The 26,261-nt window shown below is 47.5% G+C and overlaps 1 protein-coding gene across 1 annotated transcript in view; it reads right to left on the bottom strand.

The window, feature by feature from the left end:
• ptprja (protein tyrosine phosphatase receptor type Ja) overlaps positions 1 to 20,702 on the bottom strand; it is a 275,279-nt gene extending 254,577 nt beyond the window's left edge. The window contains exon 1 of the mRNA XM_070899743.1: positions 20,513 to 20,702. Coding sequence (XP_070755844.1) covers positions 20,513 to 20,578 — 66 coding nt within the window. The 5' untranslated portion in view covers positions 20,579 to 20,702. The remainder of the gene's footprint in view (positions 1 to 20,512) is intronic.
• Positions 20,703 to 26,261: the final 5,559 nt, after the last annotated feature.

The following is a 26,261-nucleotide window of genomic DNA, read 5'->3' as shown; positions in this document are numbered from 1 at the left end:
CTGGCATCGACCTAGGAACTGGCTTTGAGCACAACGGCACATTCTGTCCTGTCCCACTGGCAGGACAGACCCACCCGAGGGGGCAGCACAGTGGGATACAGTCAGGAGGGAGTGGCCCTGGGAGTCCTCAACATCGACTCCCATTAAGTCTCATGGCTTCAGGTCAAGCATGGACAAAAGAGCTGAATTCCAGAGGTGAGATGAGAGTGACTGCCCTTGATAGAAGATGGTTGTGGTGGTTGGAGGCGAATCATCACAGCCCCAGGACATCGCTGTAGGCGTTCTTCATGGCAATGTCCCAGGCCCAACCATCTTCAGGTTCTTCATCAATGACCTTCCCTCCATCATAAAGTCACAAGTGGGGATGTTCGCTGATGATTGCACAGTGTTCAAGACCTGGACAACATTCAGGCTTGGGCTGACAAGTGGCAAGTAACATTCGCGCTACATAAGTGCCAGGCAATGACCATCTCCAACAAGCGAGAGTCTAACCACCTCCCCTTGACATTCAATGGCATTACCATCACTGAATTGTCCACCATCAACATCCTGGGGGTCTTCATTGACCAGAAACTTAACTGGACCAGCCACATAAATACTGTGGCCACAAGAGCAGGTCAGAGGCTGGGTATTCTGCAGCGAGTGTCTCACCTCCTGACTCCTCAAAGCCTTTCCACCATCTACAAGGCACAAGTCAGGGGTGTGATGGAACATTCTCCACTTGCCTGGATGAGTGCAGCTCCAACAACACTCAAGAAGCTCAACATCATCCAGGACAAAGCAACCCACTTGATTGGCACCCCATCCATCACCTTCAACATTCACTCCCTCCACCACCAGCGCACCGTGGCTGTAGTGTGTACCATCTACAAGATGCACTGCAGCAACTCTCCAAGGCTTCTTCGACAGCAGCTTCCAAACCCACGACCTCTACCACCTCGAAGGACAAGGGCAGCAGGCGCATGGGAACACCATCACCTCCACATTCCCCTCCAAGTCACACACCATCCTGACTTGGAAATATATCGGCCGTTCCTTTATCGTCGCTGGGTCACAATCCTGGAACTCCCTCCCTAACAGCACTGTGGGAGCACCTTCACCACACGGACTACAGCGGTTCAAGAAGGCGGCTCACCACCACCTTCTCAAGGGGCAATTAGGGATGGGCAATAAATGCCGGCCTTGCTAGCGACACCCACATTGGAGGAACAAATATTAAAATGATCCTGTTATCATCAGCTGCCTCCAGTTATCACACTAACCAAGTTATCAGAGTCCGGTCACACAGCTTCTTGGCGAGAGCGAGGGTGTCAGAAATAAATTATTCAAATAAGTGCAGTTTCATTTTCATACCCTTTTGACCTTGGCAGTTTTTCAATTTCAGAGCATTTGGAAGTTACTCGGTAATGCTGTTGAACTTGATTAGGATTTTCTCGCCAAATGTTAAATGACCTGGTGCCACGAGTCAGCTAACAGTGTGTACCGGACACCGTGTGCTGAGAGCAACACACAGCACAACACAACACAGAGCAAATAGCTTCAAGCAAAGCCTGGGAGACCAATCTTGGCCAGATCTTAACCCGAAACAAGATCTCGAGAGGTTAACAGTAGGAGTCCTGCGATCGATCACTCATGACACCAAGGGGTTGATGTGCAAATAGAATTTGAAGCATGAAATGTATTTTATTTTAAACAAAGTTTTAATGGCCACAAAGGTGCACTGCAGCAATGGTCATTCAGCTAATTTAAAATAAAAACAGATTTAATCAGCTCATTTGTGCAGCACAATGTTACCGACATGCAGCACCATGCCAGTGTGTATTTTGTCACTCTCCATCGAGAGCAGACAAGAAATGATCACACAGTAGCAGAACCGCCCCCCCCCCCCCTCCACAGAACACTGTCCGAGCCCGGGAGCAGGACTCTGGGAACCCACTGTCCGAACCCGGGAGCAGGACTCTGGGAACCCACTGTCCGAGCCCGGGAGCAGGACTCTGGGAACCCACTGTCCGAGCCCGGGAGCAGGACTCTGGGAACCCACTGTCCGAGCCTGGGAGCAGGACTCTGGGAACTCACTGACCGAATCTGGGAGCAGGTCTCTGGGAACCCATTGTCCGAGTCTGGGAGCAGGACTCTGGGAACCCACTGTCCGAACCCGGGAGCAGGACTCTGGGAACCCACTGTCCGAGCCCGGGAGCAGGACTCTGGGAACCCACTGTCCGAGCCCGGGAGCAGGACTCTGGGAACCCACTGTCCGAGCCCGGGAGCAGGACTCTGGGAACCCACTGTCCGAGCCTGGGAGCAGGACTCTGGGAACTCACTGACCGAATCTGGGAGCAGGTCTCTGGGAACCCATTGTCCGAGTCTGGGAGCAGGACTCTGGGAACCCACTGTCCGAGCCCGGGAGCAGGACTCTGGGAACCCACTGTCCGAGCCCGGGAGCAGGACTCTGGGAACCCACTGTCCGAGTCTGGGAGCAGGACTCTGGGAACCCACTGTCCGAGCCCGGGAGCAGGACTCTGGGAACCCACTGTCCGAGCCCGGGAGCAGGACTCTGGGAACCCACTGTCCGAGCCCGGGAGCAGGACTCTGGGAACCCATTGTCCGAGCCTGGGAGCAGGACTCTGGGAACCCACTGTCCGAGCCCGGGAGCAGGACTCTGGGAACCCACTGTCCGAGCCCGGGAGCAGGACTCTGGGAACCCACTGCCCGAACTCGGGAGCAGGATTCTGGGAATCACAGAGGAGCAAAAGCAAAATTGAAATACATCGCTAGTTCAATTCAATTTAAAACCACAAGCTGCTGCTGAAATATCAGAATTCTGAAGCAGCAGTGAGGCTTTGTAAATATTCCAAAAAATATTACAATCCCAGCTACAACTGCATCAAATATTTTTTGGGGACAAACTTTGAGCTCAATGAAGTGAGGAATGTTAATGCTGGGATTTTAAAACTTTTACCCAAGTATGAGGATTATGCACTGTCAGGTTAGGCATATTATGGGTTAGATACAGAGTAAAATTTCTCTACACTCTCCCAACTAAACACATCCAGGTGAGCTGCAGCATTCGCTGGACACAGTAAAACTCCAGGTATCCCGTCACAACAATATGCCCAGCATTTTGCAGCCATGCTGGAGTGAGACTGATAATTAGTGTCCAAATATTCACAAGTTTGTGTTGTGGACACAAATTGCCAACTGGGAACTAATTTGAGACTGCCCTAAATAATTTCATGCAGGGTCCTTAGAGACAGGTGGGGCGGGGGCGGGGATAGGAAAAAGAGACTTTCATCCAATCAGCCCGAGCTGGATCCAAACTCCCCGAGGAGAAAGAGCAGTGGCTAACCCATTGCACCACCCAGTCCCCAGTGCCAGTGTCATTTGTGTGGCAAGAAATGAGAGAGATTTGGGCCTGCATTTAACTGCCAGTGGTCTGAAATGAGAAGTTGGATAGGATATGGCTTTATAATGCAGGAACCTCCTTGTTCAGAACAACTCAATCTTCAGACAACTGATGACCAATAAAGATAAACGAATCCCGTCCGTTTTCTGAGGAACTTAATGAAAGGGATAGACAAGATCGAGGCAGAGAGGTTGTTTCCACTGGTCGGGGAGGCTAGAACTAGGGGGCACAGCCTCAAAATACGGGGGAGCCAATTTAAAACCGAGTTGAGAAGGAATTTCTTCTCCCAGAGGGTTGTGAATCTGTGGAATTCTCTGCCCAAGGAAGCAGTTGAGGCTAGCTCATTGAATGTATTCAAGTCACAGATAGATAGATTTTTAACCAATAAGGGAATTAAGGGTTACGGGGAGCGGGCGGGTAAGTGGAGCTGAGTCCACGGCCAGATCAGCCATGATCTTTTTGAATAGCGGAGCAGGCTCGAGGGGCTAGATGGCCTACTCCTGTTCCTAATTCTTATGTTCTTATGTTCTTATGAACTTCTAAAACTGGAAACAAATGGGAATCCCAACCAACAGGAAAATCCGGGTGCTTGCTTAAAAAATATTTTTAAAGTAGTTTTAAGAATGTATTTGCTTTTCGAGTGATTGAATGCTGCAGCAGCATCTACTGAAAATAAATCAGGAATTTTAGGAGGAAACTGTTAGAGCACTGAGCTCGCTGCTGATAAGATCGAGAATCTGTGTAAAGAGTGATTGTAAATACTGTAATTTGAAAGTCACCAAGCACCGACATTCCAGACATTCATTCATCCATCCAATAACTGGTCGCAGTCCCTGGATTTGACTGTAGATCCCATCCAGTACTGTCTCTTCCGGTTTGTTTCAAAACATAAGTTATTCGGTTTAAAATGGATACCAAACACAAAAGCGTCAGTTCCAAAACTGCACAGCCCCGTGGAGAAAGCAAATACTACTGCAAAAAGAACTGAATGCAAGAGAGCCAGGACTCCCTTTCGAGTTATGAGGGATACGTGACAGCAAGGGGCATGCAACCTCTCACAAAGCACTAAAAAATGGTTCCTCATAATCCCTTTTCCCCAAGTTTTCTTCTCTCCTCTGCCGAAGACACCAGGTTTTTATGGGTACAGTTCCATTTGCACCATCACTCTCCGGTACCTCACCCAAGTGTGACCCTATCTGACTAGGGGGGGGTGGCGGGCAGATATGCAGGCTTACAGCGGAACGTAATCGTATCCCCACCAAACACCTACACAACAACAACTTGCATTGACATAGTCCCTTTAACACAGTAAAACACCCCGAGGCACTTCATGGGAGCATTAACAAAATTTCACACCGAGTCACATCAGGGGATATCAAAAGCTTGGTCAAAGAGGTGGGTTTTAAGGAGTGTCTTAATGGAAGAGAGAGGTGGAGAGGCAGAGGGGTTAGGGAGGGAATTGCAGAGCTTAGGGTCTTGGCAGCTGAAGGCGCGACTGCCAAAGATGGAGCGATTGCAAGAGGCCAGAATTGGAGGAGAGCTGAAGCGTTGAGGTCGGGATTTTGGGAGGACAGCAATGAACGGAGGCATACTGACAGAAGAGTGGGGCCTAGGAGGGGTAAAGGTAAAGCGAAATTAAGGAAAAAAAAAAAGGGGGGAAACATAAGTGAGGGCTCGGGTCCAGAGCCGCAGACAAAACTCACGTGTGAATGAACATAGGGAAACTTACATTACATAGGTGTGTTTGCATAGCATGGTGAAGGCAGATCTGGTAATAAACGGGGAAGAGAGTGGAAACAACAGGAAGGAGTCCAAAGTTAAAGTCAGAGATGCCATGGTGGGATAAAGTTGACATAGATAGAATGGAGTCAGCATCGATGAACTGATGTCCAGGTTCAGGGACAGGTGTGGAGGGCAAATGAGCCCAGAAAGTAAGTGAAGGATAAAGTATCAGACGTCATGCTGCTGGAAGTATATCTGTGGGAATGAAGAGCCTGGAGGTGTACAGAATCGATCGCAGGGCAGGAAAACGGTGGTGAAGTAGGAAGTCACTACAAAATCCTGAAGCGGTGGAGAAGTCCCCAGGAGCGTGAATTTCTGGTCAGAAACTACAGTGGCAAAATAATGCTGAAAAACCAGTAGGACCAGTAGGCAGTCATAAGCTCAGTGGCAACAGCAGTGGAGGGGGATGGGCTATAAACTAGACAAAGTTACCGTAAAACTTAAGCAACTGAACAGAATCAGAGTCACATCCTGCCAATTAGAATACCTATCCACGATCCCTACTCTCGGTCTCCTGCTGCCCAGGCAATTTCCTAACCAGGTCAATAATTGCCCCTCAATTCTGTGGGTTTATACTTTAGGTAACAGTCCCTTATGTGGGACTTTATCAAATGACTTTTGTACATCCATATAAATAACATCAGCAGACATTCCCCTGTCCATCACTGTAGTCACCCCCTCAAAAAATTCAGTCGGGTTTGTCAGGTATGCCCGACCTTTCACAAATCCGCGCTGGCTCTCTCTGATCAACTGAAAATTTTTGATGTGTTCAGTCACCCTATCCTTAATTATAGACTCTAGCAATTTCCCCACAAAAGATGTTACACTAACTGGTGTATAATTCTCTGGTTTCCCTCTCTCGCCATTCTTAAAAAGCGGAGTGACAGGCACAATTTTCCAATCTAAAGGGACGGTTCCTGAATCAAGAGAACTTTGGAAGATTATAGTTTGTGCATCTGCAATGTGCTCAGCTACTTCCTTTAAACCCTGGGATGGAAACCTTCTGGCCCTGGGGATGTTGCAATGAGGAAACATGTGTATAGTAGGGTGCACTCAGGAAGTTAGGAAGAAAAAGATGAAAATTCAGGAGAGAACAGATCAGAGTAATATTGTCAGGACTTGCAGTTTGTTATTGTAGAAAGAGTTCTTGGTCTTTAATTTACTGTTTAAAGTTTGGCAGTTAATATGCCAATGGTTTATACGTACATATTTATACATACATATACACACACATATACATTCTCCTATGTGCTGGACATCTCCTGGATTGTCCACGTCCAGAACCCTGATCTCCCACAATACCCCTGAGCATCCAATGTGTATCAAACTGCTTTGTCTTAAGACCATAAAAAAATGGAAATCAAACACCCAGCATAGTTCAACATTGAGTTTCAGATGTTATTTTTTAAATAACTCTGCATGTTGGCATTTTGGGTGTTGAACTGGAGGAAACACATGGAGTCCTTTTACCCCTCTCTCCCAATATCCCAAGCCTCTCAGCCACAAGATGCTTTTTCTTGCAAGTTTTCGCCCTTATTTTCTTGAAGGCATAGGCTCTTTTTAGGCTCCAGTCCAACAGGCGTCAGCTACCGCCCATGTGTTAGTGGAGAAAGTTGGTGTGCTCTCCATACATGCATTTTCCAGAAGGAGTCCCTTGATAATTATCAACCACAGGATCCTTGGCGCATTGTCCCCTGCCTGGCAAAGAGGTGCTTCACAGATCGCCATAGGGATTCGAGCCCAGTAATGGACCGGGCTCTCACTCGTCTATTTTTGTTCAAAAAGATTCCTCCAGGCATGAGGTGAAGCTGGTGTTATATAATTGTCAGTATTAATGTACTAGGTTCCTTTTTCAAAGAATCCTTTTATATTACATTTTGTCATCAGTGCTTTATACATTCTGCCTATCACTGAACCTTGTAGTTGTTTCACCCCGCCCCCCCTCCCCCCCGGCTACTGCAGGAAATGATCATGGGTTGCAGCAAGTTGAACACCATCAAGACCAGAAGCATAGCATCCTTGGTCTGTGCCGAGTTAGCTGATCCCAGCCAGGCTACAGGAGGCACTACAACTGGTCTCGGGTTAGGGCTTCCTGATTGTGATCATTATCCTGTAACATTTGCTGAAAATGAGTCTGTGTAGATGTCAGGAAAGGACCTGATTGGGTTCAGTTGTGACACCCTCCATGATTGAATATCCCATCAACATTCACTGTCTCGGGTGACACAGAACTACTTGGGGGAGTCTCTGGAGGGATGGCAGCACCTGTGGGACTGTACACCGGTACATCACCGGCACGTCACCGCCTTCAGGAAATGGGAGGAAACTGAAAGCAAAAAAAGACAACTTCTAGTAACATGAACAAATCTAAAACAAACTACCAGTAAAGGCGAAAGCCATTGGGCTCCACCCATCCTTTCCTTCACATATTTCTGCATGAACTGACCAGGGTGTTAGTTTTGCACCTACCAGTGACAAAGAGAGCTGTACTCTGCACTTCCCCTTTTCACCCTATTTAATCCCATGTGATTCAGATGATATTTATAAAAAGGTCACAACCCAACCACCAACCTATAAATACCCCCAGCCAATGTTCCACTGGTGGGCCAGCAGCACATCAGAGACCCCTCACTGAAGTGGTCTCCAGTATACGAGACAAACCTCAAGAAGAAGACAGAGAAAACGTAAAAGATTAACATCCATGACTGGGTCACAGTTTATTAATCTACATATAAACAATCCGAATCTCCAGCAGTACCGCCCCCCAACCCGTTCCCCCCAATTAGATCCCAGCCTGTAACTCACATTCTTCATTTTATATACAAGCCATTTGAACTCTACCCTTGTAAATGCCTAAGAAGTAGAAGTTAAGTGGCAGATAGGGATAAACAAGTTTTGATAAAGGGTCCCTCTGTTATCCTGATGCTGACAGGCCTGCTGTGTATTTCTGGCGTGTTCTGCTTTTATTTTATAAGCGGGTGTTAAAGCTCATTCACACCTCCGATAGATTACCAAATCTACCAGGTTTTTTTAAATTAGCTAGGTATCCAGCACATGCCGAAATCAGACACCATGTTTAACAGTCTCCAAACCAACCCAAGATATCTGCACTGGAGGACTTTTTGTTTGCCTGATATGGAGTGCTGATACTATGATCCTCACAGGGACACACCTGACGTAACTAGGTCCAGAGAGCATAGGCGCAGGTTTGCAGAGAGAAGGTTTACGGACTCCAAGTGTACAGAGGGGTGCTGCAAGAGATCAACCAGCTAAAACCATTGGTAGCTTGTCCAGCTAATAACACCCTACTGTTTGGGTGACCACAGACCACAGTCGACCAGCTCCGTTGGGTGGGCCACATCGTCCGCATGCCTCTCAAAGCAAGCGCTCGACTCGGAATTCCTACACGGCAAGCGAGCCCCAGGTGGGAAACATTTCAAGGACACCCTCAAAGCCTCCCTGATAAAGTGCAATATTCCCACCAACACCTGGGAGTTCCTGGCCCAAGACCAGTCCGCCCTAAGTGGAGGAAGTACATCTGGGAGGGTGCTGAGCTCCGAGTCTCGTCGCCGAGAGCATGCAGAAATCAAGCACAGGCAGCGGAAAGAGCAAACGGCAAACCAGTCCCACCCACCCCTTCCCTCAACCACTGTCTGCCCCACCTGTGACAGAGACTGTAATTCCCGTGTTGGACTGTTCAGTCACCTGAGAACTCGCTTTGAGTGGAAGCAAGTCTTCCTCGATTTCGAGGGATTGCCTATGATGATGATGATGACTGGTGATTAACTTGCTTACATAGAAACATAGAAAATAGATGCAGGAGTAGGCCATTCGGCCCCTCGAGCCTGCGCCACCAATAAGATCATGGCTGATCATTCACCTCAGTACCCCTTTCCCGCTTTCTCTTCATACCCCTTGATCCCTTTAGCCATAAGGGCCATATCTAACTCCATCATGAATATATCCAATGAACTGGCATCAACAACTCTCTGCGGCAGGGAATTCCACAGGTTAACAATTCTCTGAGTGAAGAAGTTTCTCCTTATCTCGGTCCTAAATGGCTTACCCCTTATCCTTAGACTATGTCCCCTGGTTCTGGACTTCCCCAACATCGGGAACATTCTTCCTGACGGGATTATCTGATGTCTTTTGAGAAGACCCCCAAGCCCCTGATCTCTCTAGATTTTATTAGTGAGCCAAGGCTGACTGGTAAATCATTAACAGTGTTCTGGAGAACGGTGATCTGATTAATTCACAGATTACGGAGTGTCAAACTTCCATTACCAGGCACCTCACCTAGGAGGACTTCGACTCCAAAGAGACCCCAATTACCAGGAGTCGTTGATTAGCGTTCCAATGTGAGGTAAACTGGTCATCACATGCCAGAGAGAGGCCGGTGGTTTAAGTCAAACACGTCAATTAAGGAGGAAGTATCAAAAATTGAAAAAACACCCACTGTGTGCTGCACCCTCATTTATGAAGAGATCTAGATATGGGCCAGCAAATCTGTGACAGGCAGCTCAGGGCTTATGCTATCTGTGCTTCCTGTAACCGATTCATGGAACTCTAAATCAAAATAAATTCTGAACTTTCTGACCTTCCTCTCGTTTCCTTCATAGGCGATAATGCAAAAACAGGCCACCTCCCAGCCCCAGGCCTTGGGCACAACCTCTGACCATCTGCAAAATAGCAACTCGGCATGGGAATCCATTCAATATTCCACCATGAGGCGGTGGCAGGGATTGATAACTCACTTCATGAGCAAAGCAACCTCCTCTCAATCCATCACAGGGCTTCATACACATTGTGGAGACGTTTCGGTCCATACTTGTCTCGTCTCGTCTCGTCTCGTCCTTCCCTCCCTCCGCCTCCCCCCCCCTACCCCTCTACCCCCAACATGTTGTTCTTGCAAAAAAGATAATTGAGAGAAGAGGTCTTATGGAGTAAATGAAATGCTATTTTTAAAACTTTGTACTCAGAATGTGGTCAATGCTGACAAGGCCACATTTACTGCCCAGAAACTGGCGAGAAAGCAAAAGATAGTAAGTTGCTGCAATTCTTGTGTTGATAAAAGTGGTGTTACATGGAAATTTCTTTGTTCAACGGAGTGGTTTGCTGGGACACTTCAGAGGACATTAATAGAGTTAACTACATAAGCCAGACTTGGTCAAAATGGCAGGTTCCATTCCCGAAAAAGAACTAGGGAACAAATTAAAAAACAAAATGGTGCACCAGGATCCATCAACAGGAGCGACAGAATAACTTTGAATAGACCTCAATGCTGCAAGTATTTTTAGTCTACATTCAGAGCAAGCTACCATCTGATCTCCAAGTTACAAAAGCAAAATACTGCAGATGCTGGAATCTGAAATAAAAACAGAAAATGCTAGAAATACTCAGTGGGTCGGGCAGCATTTGTGGAGAGAAACAGAGTTAACGTTTCGGGGCGATGGCTCGTCAGAACTGGCGATCTCCAAGTTAAATGTATACAAGAAAAAAGTAAAGGATGAGAAGGGGTCATTGAGCCCATCCATCCAATATTGCAATGCATTCAAGTGCAACTTGAACTTGCATTTATATAGCGCCTTTAACATAGTAAAACGTCCCAAGTTGCTTCACAGAAGTGATTCTCAAAGAAAATTTGACACTAAGCTACAGAGATATATCAGGACAGGTTGGTCAAAGAGGTAGGTTTTAGGGTGGGTCTTAGAAGGAGAGCGAGGTAAGAGGCAGCGAGGCTTAGAGCTTAGGACATAGGTAGCTAAAGGCACAGCACCAATGGTCGCATGAAGAAAAACATGGATGTGCAAGAGGAGACAGCATTGGAGTAGCGCTGGGATCGTGGAAGGTTGTAGGGCTGGAGGAGGTTGCAGAGATAGGGAGGAGCGCATACAAGGAGGCATTTAAAAAGAATGATAATTTTAAAATCAAGGTGCTGTCTGCCTGGAAGCAAATGTAGGTCAGCGAGCACAGGAGTGATGGTTGAATGGGGCTCAGTGCAAGTTAGGATACGAGCAGCAGAGTTTTGGATGAGATCAAGTTTACAGAGGATGCAAGATGGGAGGCTGGCCAGGATAGCACTGGAATAGTCGAGTCTAAAGGTAACAAGGGCATGGATGAGGGTATCAGCAGTAGATGAGCTGAGACAGAGGGGGAAACGGGTGATGTTACAAAGGTGGATGCTGGCCATCTCGATGGTGGAGTGTATATAGGGTCAGAAGTTCAGCTCAGGGTCAACTCAGAAATCAAGGTGGTGAACAGGCTGGTTCAGCCTCTAACATTGGCCAGGGAGAAGGACAAAGTCAGTGGCAGGGACCAAACAGTCTTCCTAATGGTTAATTGGAGGACATTTCTGCTCATCCAATACTGGATGCCAGACAAGCAGCGTGGCAAATCAGAGGTAGTGAGGGGTTGAGAGAGGTGGTGGTGGTGAGGTAGTGCTAGATGTTGTCAGCGTCCATGTGGAACCTGACCTTGTGATTTCGGATGATGAACAACACCTTGCCTTCGCTGCTTTATCTGGTAGGTAATCACGTTTATCCAGTCTGGCACTAGATTGCTCAGGAATATTTTCAATTTACACCTTTTAAATCTAATTTCTTATTCAGATCCACAATCTAACACAGATTCTCAGGATTTTGGTCAAATCAATAATTCATGTGGCACTTCAAAAGGTCTTGTGGAAGTCCAAATCAACGATATCTCAATAAATAATAACAGGTGAGTGGCTGGGAAGGGTTCCTGCTCCTCCTGGCCCCACAAGGAAAAAGTGAGAAAAAGTACAAACACTGACCTTTTCGGCCCCCTCTGGCCCGGCTCTTGTCCCACAAGTTTGGCCAGACAGGAAAGTCGCAGTGGTTTCCCCATGCAGGCCTCTGGTTAAAATAGCAGTAGGCCCCTGATTGTATCATCACAGCCCAATCTGCATATTTGTAAAATTGGAACCCGTGGGAAGAGTGCAGACCTCAGCAGGCAAGTTCCATTTACGATTACGCTAAACATGACAGTGCTTGACCCTGCTTTGGTATCCTGCTTGACCCGGACGTGACCTGCAAACTTCGCATCCAGTCCAGCATCACAACTACCGACACCCATCTCCATGTCACCCAACTCCACCTCGACCTAACCCATTCCCATTCCTGCTTCCAGTGGCTCACAGCATTCTTTTATCTCTTAAACTACACACTGTCCATGTCCATTACTCCACAGCGTTCCTCTGCAACTTCCTCCAGCCCCATGTCCCGACTCACACCCTTCACTCTTCCAACACTGCATGTTCCTGCAAGGTTTTTCCTGCACAGAACAGCAGTGCCCCACTTTAACTTCGGCAAAGTACACTGTAGCAGTCCACCCCTCCACCATTGGTAGCACAGCAACCATCTTGCCTGCCTTCATCGCTTCCTAGCCAAAAAACCTCCACAATGTCTTCGACTTGGACAGCACGTTTGTCAGTTACTATTGCCAATTGTGAAGAACCATGGAACATTCTACTCCGTAAAAGCCTTGATACAAATACAAGTTGTCACACTCTCACACGAGTCAGGTGGTCATGGTCCACTCCAGGGGCTTGAGCACAAGGATGCTGAGATTTTACTGCAGAACTGAGGGACAGCTACAATGTCAGAGTGCCATCTTTCAGATTAGACATTAAATCCAGGCCCTATCTGTCCTCAGTTGGGTGTAAAAGATCCCATGGTACTATTTCGAAGAAGAGTTATCCGCGGTGTCCTGGCCAATATTTCTTCCTCAACCAACATCATTAAAACAGATTATTTCGTCATCATCACATTGCTGTTTGTGGGAGCTTGCTGTGCATAAATTGGCTCCTGCATTTCCTACATTACAACAGCAACTACACTTTAAAAATACAAAGTGTAAAGTGCTTTGGGACACCGGAGGTCGTGAAAGGCACTATATAAATGCAAGTTCTTATTCGTTTCCATATTCTCCTCATGAAACAGGAAATGAAAGGATGTCCTAAAACACCTGAGGCAAGAGGGTCATTGAAGAAAATAGCCGGCATGTGAGTGTGGAGCCTCACCTCACGGGCAGGTTTACAGTTATCCTTGATACTTCAACAGAACCAAAACATCATGTGAGGAAGGTCTAAGAGTAGCAATAGTGTGCAAACATCTTCCACTTGAAACCATCTGTCAGTTTGGTTTACAAAAGTCAGATATTGATTGTCAGGAGCAAGTCTGGTTAGCATTCCCATTAGTAAGTGTAGGGTTCGAGCCCCGCTACAGGTAACCCTAGCAAGTGGAGACCAGCGCTGTTGTGTATCTGTAAAGCATGCACTCCCATGTTCCGCCACCAGGGAGCGCATCCCCTGAAGTCCCAAGGGATCACAGCATCGCTTAGTAGCACTGTATATAAGCCGGCCCCTAAGACCTGTTCCTCACTCTGGAGTGTCTTAATAAAGACTGAGGTCACTGTTACTTTAACCTCCCTGTGTGCAGTCTCATCTGTGCTCGGAACTGGCGACGAGTATACGAATCCAACGCAAATATGCAGCAAACTTTGGGCATCCTGGAGAAGTTCTCGGAGGGTGAGGACTGGGAAGCCTATGTCGAACGGCTAGACCAGTACTTTGTAGCCAATGAGCTGGACGGAGAAGGAAGCACTGCAAAAAGGAGAGCGGTCCTCCTCACAGTCTGGGGGCACCGACCTACAGCCTCATGAAAAATCTTCTGGCTCCGGTGAAACCCACAGATAGGTCGTATGAGGAGCTGTGTACACTGGTTCGGGAGCATCTTAACCCGAGGGAGAGCGTGCTGATGGCGAGGTATCGGTTCCACACGTGCCAGCGACCTGAAAGTCAGGAAGTGGCGAGCTACGTCGCCGAGCTAAGGCGACTTGCAGGACAATGTGAGTTTGATGGCTACCTGGAGCAAATACTCAAGAGACTTTTTTGTACTGGACATTGGCCACGAGACCATCCTACGAAAACTTTTGACTGTAGAGATACCGACCCTCAGTAAGGCCATTGCGATAGCACAGGCATTTATGTCCACCAGTGATAATACCAAACAAATCTCTCAGCACACAAGTGCTAGCAATGTTCATAAATTAACTGGAACTGTGTTTGCAAGCAGAAATGTACAAGGCAGAACCCACAAGTCTGCAACTGCCAGCGGGCCTCAGGTGACCAAGATGACTGAGAGTCCGCAACAAAGGATGAATGCAAGGCAATTCACACCTTGTTGGCGTTTTGGAGGCTTCCATTCAGCCTATTCATGCCACTTCAAAGGGCTGCAAGCTCTGCAAAACCTGCTAACCACCACGTGGCAGAGGAAGATCGGTCCATGGTGGATCAAAGCAATTTCGAGCCTGAGAGAGAGGAGGCAGATGCTGAAGTACGCGGGGTGCACACATTCGATGAAATGTCCACCCATAATGCTCAATGTAAAATTGAATGGCTTACCCATAGCCATGGAACTGGACACTGAAGCTAGCCAGTCCATCATGAGTAAAGAGATGTTTGAGAGATTGTGGTGCAACAAGGCACTCAGACCAGCCCTGAGCCCCATCCACACGAAACTGAGAATGTACACCAAAGAGCTTATCACTGTCCTGGGCAGCGCCATGGTCAAGGTCACTACGAGGGCACGGTGCACGACCTGCCACTCTGGATTGTCCCAGGCGATGGTCCCACACTGCTTGGAAGGAGCTGGCTGGGCAAAATCCGCTGGAACTGGGATGACATCCGAGCGCTATCACATGTCGATGAGACCTCATGTACCCAGGTTCTGAACAAATTTCCTTCCCTTTTTGAGCCAGGCATTAGAAACTTCTCTGGGCGAAGGTGCGGATCCACTTGGTCCCAGAGGCATGACCCATTCACCACAAGGCGTGAGCCACATGATGAGGGACAGAGTGGAAATCGAGCTGGACAGGCTGCAATGCGAGGGCATCATCTCCCCAGTGGAATTTAGCGAGCGGGCCAGCCTGATTGTTCCAGTACTCAAAAGTGATGGCACGGTCAGGATTTTCGGCGATTATAAAGTAACTATTAATCGTTTCTCACTACAGGACCAATACCCGCTACCTAATGCAGACAACCTATTTGCGACGCTGGCAGGAGGTAAGACATTCACCAAGCTCGACCTGACTTCGGCCTACATGACGCAGGAGCTGGAGGAGTCTTCGAAGGGCCTCACTTGCATCAACACGCACAAGGGACTGTCCATCTACAACAAATGCCTGTTTGGAATTCGGTCGGTTGCAGCGATCTTCCAGAAAAACATGGAGAGCCTACTCAAGTCGGTACCACGCACGGTGGTTTTTCAGGACGACATATTGGTCACGGGTCGGGACACCGTCGAGCACCTACAAAACCTGGAGGAGGTCCTCCAGCGACTGGATCGCGTAGGGCTGCGGCTGAAGAGGTCGAAATGCGTCTTCATGGCAACAGAAGTGAAGTTTTTGGGGAGAGAGATCGCGGCGGACGGCATTCGGCCCACAGATGCCAAGACAGAGGGTGTCAGGAACGCGCCCAGACCACAGAATGTCACGGAGCTGCGGTCGTTCCTGGGACTCCTCAACGATTTTGGTAACTTCCTACTGGGGTTAAGCACCCTCTTAGCCCTTACATGTGTTATTGCGTAATGGTGAGAACTGGGTAAGGGGGAATAAACCAAGTAATTGCTTTTGAGAAAGCCAGAAACATTTTATGCTCTAACAAGCTGCTTGTATTGTATAACCCGTGATGCATCGTCGTACGGAATCGGGTGTGTATTACAACAAGCTAACGTTGCGGGGAAGTTGAAACCCATCGCCTATGCCTCCACGAGCTTGTCTAAGGCCAAGAGGGCCTACAGCATGATTGAGAAGGAGGCATTAGCTTGTGTGTTCGGGGTAAAGAAAATGCATCAGTACCTGCTTGGCCTCAAATTTGAGCTGGAAACCGATCACAAGCCCCTCATATCCCTGTTCGTTGAAAACAAGAGGATAAATACTAAAGCATCAGCCCGCATACAAAGGTGGGCACTCGCGCCATCAGCTATAACTATACCATCCGCCACAGGCCAGGCACCGAGAACTGTGCGGATGCTCTCAGTCAGCTACCATTGCCCATCACGGGGGTGGAAATGGCACAGCCTGCAAACTTGTTGATGGTGGTGAGTCCCGCAGACTTGTTGATGGTCATGGAAGCGTTTGAAAATGATAAATCACCTGTCACGGCCCGCCAGATTAGGACTTGGACCAGCCAAGACCCTCTGCTGTCCCTAGTAAAAAAACTGTGTACTGCATGGGAGCTGGGCCAGCATCCCCGTTGAAATGCAAGAGCTAATCAAGCCATTCCAGCAGCGAAAGGACAAGCTGTCCATTCAGGCAGACTGCCTGTTGTGGGGTAACCGCGTAGTATTACCCAAAAAGGGCAGGGAGACGTTCATCTCGGATCTCCACAGCACACACCCGGGTATAGTAATGATGAAAGCGATAGCCAGATCCCACGTGTGGTGGCCCGGTATCGACTCTGACTTCGAGTCCTGTGTACGGCAATGCAGCGTGTGTGCTCAGTTGAGCAATGTGCCCAGAGAGGCACCACTAAGTTTGTGGTCCTGGCCCTCCAGACCATGGTCGAGGATCCATTCGACTATGAGGGCCCGTTTCTCGGTAAAATGTTCATGGTGGTGGTGGATGCTTTTTCAAAATGGATTGAATGTGTAATAATGTCGGGAAGCACCGCCGCAGCCACCATTGAAAGCCTGAGGGCCATGTTTGCCACCCACGGCCTGCCTGACATACTGGTCAGTGACAACGGGCCATGTTTCACCAGTGCCGAATTTAAAGAATTCATGACCCGCAATGGGATCAAACATGTCACCTCAGCCCTGTATAAACCAGCTCTGTTTGATTGTTTGTACTGCCCGCCTATTGTGTTCCTAACACAGATGAGACAGCACACAGGGAGGTTAAAGTAACAGTGACCTCAGTCTTTATTAAGACACTTCAGAGTGAGGAACAGGCTGTCTTATATACAGTTCTGGGAACTCTGGATCAACTGAGAGACTGGATCAACTGGGCCTTTATACACTGGAGTTTAGAAGGATGAGAGGGGATCTTGTCGAAACATATAAGATTCTGACGGGACGGGACAGGTTAGATCCGGGAAGAATGTTCCTGATGTTGGGGAAGTCCAGAACCAGGGGACACAGTCTTAGGATAAGGGGTAGGCCATTTAGGATTGAGATGAGGAGAAACTTCTTCACTCAGAGAGTTGTTAACCTGTGGAATTCCCTGCCGCAGAGAGTTGTTGATGCCAGTTCATTGGATATATTCAAGAGGGAGTTAGATGTGGCCCTTACGGCTAAGGGGATCAAGGGGTATGGAGAGAAAGCAGGAAAGGAGTACGGAGGTGAATGATCAGCCATGATCATATTGAATAGTGGTGCAGGCTCGAAGGGCCGAATGGCCTACTCCTGCACCTATTTTCTATCACTGAGTGCAGACTCAATAAGCACTACAATTGTACAATTTTTGACATACAATGTGGAGAGCCGAAACCTATACTGCAGGTTATAAAGTGTAGGAGCAATGATGAGGTACAATCAGGAAGTAATGATTATGTAGAGGTGCAGAGAGTTACATAAAGTTAACAGCACAGAAACAACCCATTCGACCCAACTGGTCGACACGAACATCCTCCCACCCATCACCAGATCCTATTCCTTTCTCCCTCATGTGTTTATCTCTGCTATTCGCCTCAACCACTCCCTGTGGCCGCACATTCCACAGTGTTAACACTCTTTTGGTAAAGACATTTCTCCTAAATTCCCTATTTGATTTATTAGTGACTATCTTATATTTATGACTTCTGGTTTTGGACTCCCACACAAGTGGAAACATTTTCTCTACCCTATTGAACCCTTTCATAATCTTAACGGCCTCTATCAAGTCACCCCTCAGCCTTCTCTTTTCTAGTGCAAACCCGTTCAACCTTTCGTGATATGTATTTCCTCATGAATCTTTTTTACACCTTTGTCAGTCCCTCTATAATATGGAAACCAGAACTGTGCACGGTACTCCAAGTGTACTCGAACAAAGGTTCTATGCAGGTTTAACATGCATTTCCTCATTTTCAAATCCATCCCTCTAGAAATGAATCAAAGTGCTTGCACCGCTAGGTTTGCTTTAATGGTTAACTGACCTTATTAACCTGCATTGCTACTTTGTGATATGTGTATCTGTACCCCACAATCCCCTTGCTCCTCCACCCCACTTAGACTCTTATTATCCACGTGTGATGTGGTCACCCTATCCTTCCACTCACACCTTTCTACATTGTAACTAATTTGCCAATTACATGCGCAGGTTTATTCATGTCGTCTTGTACTTTGTCGCAGGGAGTTAGGGGATCTCCAGCTTGAATTTTAAAAGCCTGTAATTCAGAGCTGGAATGGCAGACTGAGGGAGGCAACAAGCTCCACAGCATTGCGATCCCAGGAGGAAGAGATGGTGTGATAGCCTTGAGTCAAAAATTGAGAGAATGCAGAGAGGAGGAAGGTGGCAGAGGATAGAATATTGGAACCTAAGGAATGCAGAGGAACACCTACCCTAATATTAATATTGACCAGCAATTTCATTCTTCCACTTCTAGTGTGGAAGTGAAGCCAGAAATGCTAGTGAGTAATAATATATCTGCTCTACATCAAATCTGAACACATGTTTAGGGATTAACTTCTAGTATTTCTCAACACAGAGCCTAAATGAACAAAAGCAGCAATTTTAACTAAATAATCTTAACATCTCCAGTTTATTGACTAACTTCAGAACTTGATACTGAATTCTCAGATCTTGACTGTGAAATAATTATTATTCTACTGTCATTTTATTCAGAAAACTAGCCTTCAGGACGACTAAATGAAGTGAACACTTTGCAGAAACTGGGCCAAAGACTGAAACTGACAGCGCTCATGTGAAACGACAGTAAAAAAATAAGGAAACCATTATAGCAAGGAAGTTTATTTTACAAACAAAACTATTAATTAAATATAGTCAACTTGGAGCTCGACTGATTGTCAATTGGGACTTGGAGTAAATGTAACATGACATCCACTGGTGCCCGTGTTGGGTTACTGAACTTATAAAAGGAAACAAACTTGGTAATCTCAAATCCGTTTATGCAAGAAAATAATGGGTGGGTGGGGAAGCTGCCGACCCTACTGGATACATTTAGAAGCAGTTAGTCATAATGGTATTGTGGACGATTATCCACAAACCTGATAAAGGTGTTTGCGTATTCTGACTGCCTTTCAGCTGTACTTGTATTCTGCCCACTGTGAGGGTGGATGTTAAAATGTCAAGAAGCCCAATGATTTATTTCAAAAAAATGACTGAATAGAAAGCAAAACTTAATATTTGCTTTTTCTCCAGGAATTTTTCACGAATTCTACTCATTAAAATGTAAGGTCTGAAATTAATTGTTTACATGTGAAATATTTCATTAGATCCTCAAGGTATGCCAGGCTGTGCAAAATGTGAATGAATATCATCCTTGACACCAGGTCAGAGACACCAGCACAAATATAGGTTTACACTTACTGCTCCACAAATCACCTGCTTCACTGAAACAGAAACCAGACAGGAGAATATCCTGAGGGGTATAGCATCAGATCCCCCCAAATTATGTTGGAATTCACGTTGAGAAAACGTCTCAGCTCCATCTTGGGGTGAACATCCACAGAATGAACCACAGACGTGGTTTAAAGTAGTGTCATGGGTAGCATTATTCTGGATGTTGGGAATCACCGTACAGTGAAACTGCAGATTATTGAAAGACTCCAGTGAAGCGTTTCACAATATTACACATTTTTTTTAAAAAGGTATCTGCATTGTAAATATGGAATATTCTAAAAGGTCTTATTCTCCTAAATTGCTGCCACATATTTATATATTCATTTTAAATATAGATAGAAGCTATTAATAAAACAATGCGGGTCTGTGTACAGATCACAGTGTCAGTTCCATAGCAGGGATTTTTTTTTTAAAAGTACTATTTTTAAAATTGAATTTGAACATTTCAATGTCCGTTTGTCACACAATATGGAGTTATTGGTAAACTAGTTAGCGCTGCTCGGCGTTAGGACCCTGGGACGGACGAAAGGTTCCACGAGAGAGCAGGGAAATGGTATAATCCGCAGGCTGACCCTGACCCCGATCGTGACCCAGCTAGGACCAGCCTGTGTCCCGGCCCCGCTCCGACAGGTGCACAGCGCAGCCCCCACATCCAGCCCAGTCTGCGCTCCCTCCCCGGGCATCCCCCCACACCCGGGACCCCCCCGGGGGCTGGACTTCACCCCGGGACCCCCACCCTGTCCTCACCTGTATCAGGCACACGCTGCCCACCAGCAGCACCACAGCACTCCGGCGGCTCGGCTCCATCCCCATCCAGGAAACCACAACAAACTCCGGGGAAACTTTGCTCCCTCTGTGTCTCAGCTGCGCCGACTTTGTTAAACTTTTTTTTTTAAATGAACAAATTGTATCTTGCGTTTTATAAACTCTCAGTGACAGTCCATACTGTACGCGCAGTTTCCGAGAAACTGAGCTGGGCTGGGAGAAGGAAGAAAGTTTAATTAAAAGAGAGGGTGGGGCCCGCTTTCTGAAACGTCAGAGAACCATTCTGAGCAGAGTGCTGACCTGCTGGAAGTTCAGGCAGCAGAGAAACTCCAGGGCGGCCTGAATAAACCACAGCTCCCTGTATCTGAACCTCATCACTTCCCCACACTGAAGCCAGCTCTCCTTCCTCCCCCCCGCAAATATTTAATAAACCGATTCACCTGAATCAGGGTGTGAATGATCAACAACATGAATTTATCACAGGAGCCTTATCAGACAAAATTTGACACTGAACCACATGAGATAGAAGGACCAATGACCAAGTGTTTGATCACAGGTAGACTTCTTGGAGCAGAGAAGGTTGAGAGGAGATTTGATCGAGATGTTCAGAATCATGGTCCAGACAAACTAGATAGAGAGAGGCTGTTCGCATTGGCTGAAGGGTTGAGAACCAGAGGACACAGATTTAAGGTAATTGACAAAAGAACCAAAGGTGACATGAGGAAAAGGTTTTGACGCAGTGAGAGGTTCGGATCAGGAATGCACTGCCTGGAAGGGTGATGGAGGCAGACTCAACCACTGCTTTCACATGGGAGTTGGATAAGTACCTGAAGGAAAAAAATTGCAGGACTGCGGTGAAAGGGCGGGGGAGTGGGATGGGCCGAGGTGCTCTTGCAGAGAGCCGGCACGGACTCGAAGGGCCGAATGGCCTTGTCTGCCAATAACCATTCTATGAAGCAGCATTTGTGGGGAATCCAAAACAGAAATATAAGATCATCACTAATAAATTTAATCAGGAATTCAAGAGAAACTTCTTTACCCAATGAGTTAGAATGTGGAACTTTCTGCGGTGAATAGAGTAATACATCAGTGCACGACGGAGAAAGGAAGAGAAGGATATGGTGTGATGAAGTAGATTGGAAGGAGGCTCCTGTGCGACATAAACACTGGCATAAGGGCCCTGTTTCTGTGCAGTAAACTCTGTGTAATTAAGGAGAGGTTTAGGGAGGAAATGTTATGTATCTGGACTTGTATATACTCTGTACAGCCACCAGAGGGCTCAATCCCCGGAGTCCCAAGGGATCTCATAATCCCTTGGGAGCACAGGTATTTAAGAAGGGAGCACAGGTATTTAAGAAGACTTCACAGGTTGGAGAGGCACTCTGGAGATCTACAATAAAAGACTAAGGTCACACATTACTTTGAGCTCACAGTGTTCAGTCTGACTTTCTCCATACACTACAACTGGCGACGAGACACAGATAGCGAACCCAAAAATGCAGAGAACAGTGGGCATCCTGGAGAAATTTTCGGAGGGAGACAATTGGGAAACTTTTGTGGAGCGACTCGATCAATACTTCATGGCCAACGAGCTAGATGGGGAAGAGCACGCTGCCAAACGAAGAGCGATCCTACTCACTGTCTGTGGGGCACCAACATATGGGCTCATGAAGAATCTGCTCACTCCAGCGAAACCAACAGAGAAATCGTACAACGATTTGTGCACACTGGTCCGAGAGAATTTGAACCCGAAGGAAAGCGTTCTGATGGCGAGGTACCGGTTCTACACCTACAAAACATCTGAAGACCAGGAAGTGGCGAGTTATGTCGCCGAGCTAAGACGCCTTGCAGGACATTGCGAATTTGAAGGACATTTGGAGGACATGCTCAGAGACTTTTTCGTACTTGGCATTGGCCACGAAACCATACTTCGCAAACGTTTGACTGTAGAGACCCCAACCTTGAGTAAGGCCATAGCGATAGCCCAGGTGTTCATTGCCACCAGTGACACTACTAAGCAAATCTCTCAGCACACAAGTGCTGCTACAAGTACTGTGAACAAAGTGATGTTGTTTTCGAATTGTAATGGACAGGGAGGGTCACACATACCTGCAGCTGCACATCTGCAGATGTCTCAGAGTCCACCATCAAGGGTGATGAATGCAAGGCCATTAACACCTTGTTGGCGCTGCGGGGGTGATCATCGTTTCCATTTATGCCGATTCAAAGGATACGTTTGCAAGGGCTGTGGAACAATGGGACATCTCCACCGAGTGTGCAGGCGAGCTGCTAGGCCTGCTAAACCTGCAAACCATCACGTTGCATAGGAGATTAGATCCACAGAGGATCACGACGAAACAGAACCTCTGATAAAGGAGGCAGAGGTACATGGGGTGCACACATTCACCACGAATTGTCCCCCGATAATGCTGAAGGTTGAACTAAATGGACCCCCAGTGTCAATGGAGCTGGACACGGGCGCGAGCCTGTCCATCATGGGCAGAAAGACTTTCAAAAGGTTGTGGTGCAACTGGTTGTGGCCAGTCTTAATTCCAATTTGAACGAAACTAAGAACTTACACGAAAGAACGGATTCCTGTAATCGTACCAAGTGCTACCGTAAAGGTCTCCTACAATGGAGTGGTGCAGAAGCTACCACTCTGGGTGGTACCGGGCAATGGTCCCACGCTGCTCGGCAGGAGCTGGCTGGGAAAGATACGCTAGAACTGGGACGACATCCGAGCGCTATCGCCCACTGACGACACTTCGTGTGCACAGGTCTTAAACAAATTTCCTTCGCTGTTCGAACCAGGCATCGGGAAATTCCAAGGAACAAAAGTGCAGATCCACCTAATTCCGGGGGCGCGACCCATCCATCACAAGGCGAGAGCAATACCGTACATAATGAGAGAAAGGGCAGAAATGGAGCTCAACTGGCTACAAAGAGAGGGCATCATCTCACCGATCGAGTTCAGTGAGTGGGCCAGTCCTATTGTCCCCGTCCTCAAGGGAGATGGCACCGTCAGAATCTGTGGCGATTACAAAGTAACTATCAATCGTTTCTCCCTGCAGGACCAATACCCACTACCAAAAGCCGATGACCTCTTTGCATCGCTGGCGGGAGGAAAGACATTCACGAAGCTGGATCTGACTTCAGCCTACATGACGTAGGAACTGGAGGAATTATCAAAGGCATCAACACGCATAAAGGTCTTTTTGTTTATAACAGATGCCCGTTTGGATTCCGATCAGCGGCGGCGATATTCCAGAGAAACGTGGAAAGTTTACTGAAGTCGGTCCCGCACACCGTGGTCTTCCAAAACGACATCTTGGTCACAGGTCGGAACACAGTCGAGCATCTGCGGAATCTGGAGGAGGTTCTTAGTCGGCTCAACTGCGTGGGGCTCAGGTTAAAAGTGCATTTTCCTGGTGCCTGAAGTGGAGTTCCTGGGAAGGAGGATTGTGGCGGACGGCATCAGGCCCATCAGCGCGAAGACGGAGGCAATCGAGAACGCACCGAGGCCACAGAACGTGATGGAGCTGCGGTCGTTCCTGGGACTCTTGAACTACTTTGGTAACTTCTTACCGTGTCTCAGCACCCTGCTAGAACAATTACATGTCTTACTACAATAAGGGGGCGAATGGGTTTGGGGCAAAAGCCAAGAAAATGCCTTTGTAAAAGCGAGAAAAATGTTATGCTCAAAACAAATTGCTTGTGTTGTATGATCCATGTTAATGTTTGGTACTAGTATGTGATGCGTCGTCATATGGTGTCGGCTGTGTATTGCAACAAGCTAATGATTTCGGGAAACTGCAACTGGTTGCTTATGCATCCATGAATCTGTCTAAGGCCGAGAGAGCCTACAGCATGATTAAAAAAGAAGCGTTAGCGTGTGTCTATGGGGTAAAGAAAATGCATCAATACCTGTTTGGGCTAAAATTTGAATTGGAAACTGATCATAAGCCACTTGTATCCCTGTTTTCCGAGAGCAAAGGCATAAATAGCAACGCATCGGCCCGCATCCAGAGATGGGTGCTCACGTTGTCCGCATACAACTACGCCATCTGCCACAGGCCAGGCACAGAAAACTGCACCGATGCTCTCAGTAGGCTGCCACTGCCCACCACGGGGGTGGAAATGGCACAGCCCGCAGATCTAGCCATGGTTGTGGAAGCATTTGAGAGTGAGCAATCACCCATCACTGCCCGGCAGATCAAAAGCTGGACAAGCCAGGACCCCTTATTATCTCTAGTCAAAAACTGTGCTTCACGGGAGCTGGTCCAGTGTCCCAGTGGAAATGCAGGAAGAGATAAAGCCGTTCAATGGCGCAAAGATGAAATGTCTATACTGGCAGACTGCCTTCTGTGAGGCAATCGAGTAGTGGTCCCCAAGAAGGCCAGAGACACCTTCATCAATGACCTCCACAGTACCCACCCAGGCATCGTAATGATGAAAGCGATAGCCAGATCCCATGTGCGGTGACCCGGCATCGATGCGGACTTAGAGTCCTGCGTTCACAGATGTAATACATGCTCGCAGTTAAGCAATGTACCCAGGGAGGCGCTGCTAAGTTTATGGTCTTGGCCCTCCAAACTGTGATTTAGGATACACGTCGACTATGCAGGCCTGTTCTTGGGTAAAATATTCTTAGTGGTTGTAGACGCATACTCCAAGTGGATTGAACATGAGATAATGTCGGCCAGCACGTCCGCTGCCACTACTGAAAGCCTGCGGGCCATGTTTGCCACTCATGGCTTACCCGATGTCCTGGTGAGCGACAACGGGCCATGTTTTACCAGTGCTGAGTGCAAAGAATTTATGATCCATAACGAGATCAAACAAGTCACATCTGCCCTGTTTAAATCAGAGTCCAATGGTCAGGCAGAGAGAGCAGTGCAAACCATCAAGCAAGGCTGAAGAGGGTAACTGAAGGCTCACTGCAGACTCGCCTATCCTGAGTCCTGCTTAGCTACCACACGAGACCCCACTCACTCACTGGGATCCCACCTGCTGAACTGCTCATGAAAAGAGCACTTAACACAAGACTCTCGTTAATTCACCCTGATCTACATGAACAGGTAGCGAGCAGGCGGCTTCAACAAAGTGCATACCATGATAGCGCAAATGTGTCAAGTGAGATTGAAGTCAATGATCCTGTATTTGTATTAAATTATGGGCACGGTCCCAAGTGGCTTCCCGGCACTGTCATGGCCAAAGAGGGGAGCAGGGTGTTTTGGGTCAAACTTTCAAATGGACTCATTCACCGGAAACACTTGGACCAAATCAAACTCAGATTCACGGACTATCCTGAGCAAGCCACCTTGGACCCTACCTTTTTTGATCCCTCAACACACACACCAGTGGCAACCGATACCACGGTTGACCACGAAGCAGAACCCATCATCCACAGCAGCCCTGCAGGGCCCAACAAATGATTCAACAACATCAGCTTTCACACCGAGACGATCAACCAGGGCAAGAAGGGCCCCAGATTGACTCACATTGTAAATAGTTACACTATTGACTTTAGGGGGGGGGCAGTATTGTTATATATGTGGACTTGTATATACTCTGTACAGCCACCAGAGGGCTCATTCCCCGGAGTCCCAAGGGATCTCATAATCCCTTGGGAGCACAGGTATTTAAGAGCGCTTCACAGGTTGTAGAGGCACTTTGGAGACCTGCAATAAAAGACTAAGGTCACACATTACTTTGAGCTCACAGAATTCAG

Source organism: Pristiophorus japonicus, chromosome 14 (assembly GCF_044704955.1).
Source record: "Pristiophorus japonicus isolate sPriJap1 chromosome 14, sPriJap1.hap1, whole genome shotgun sequence".
Lineage (NCBI taxonomy): Eukaryota > Metazoa > Chordata > Chondrichthyes > Pristiophoridae > Pristiophorus > Pristiophorus japonicus.
The sequence above is the reverse complement of the archived record's forward strand: the minus strand, read 5'-3'. Positions and strand labels throughout refer to the sequence as shown.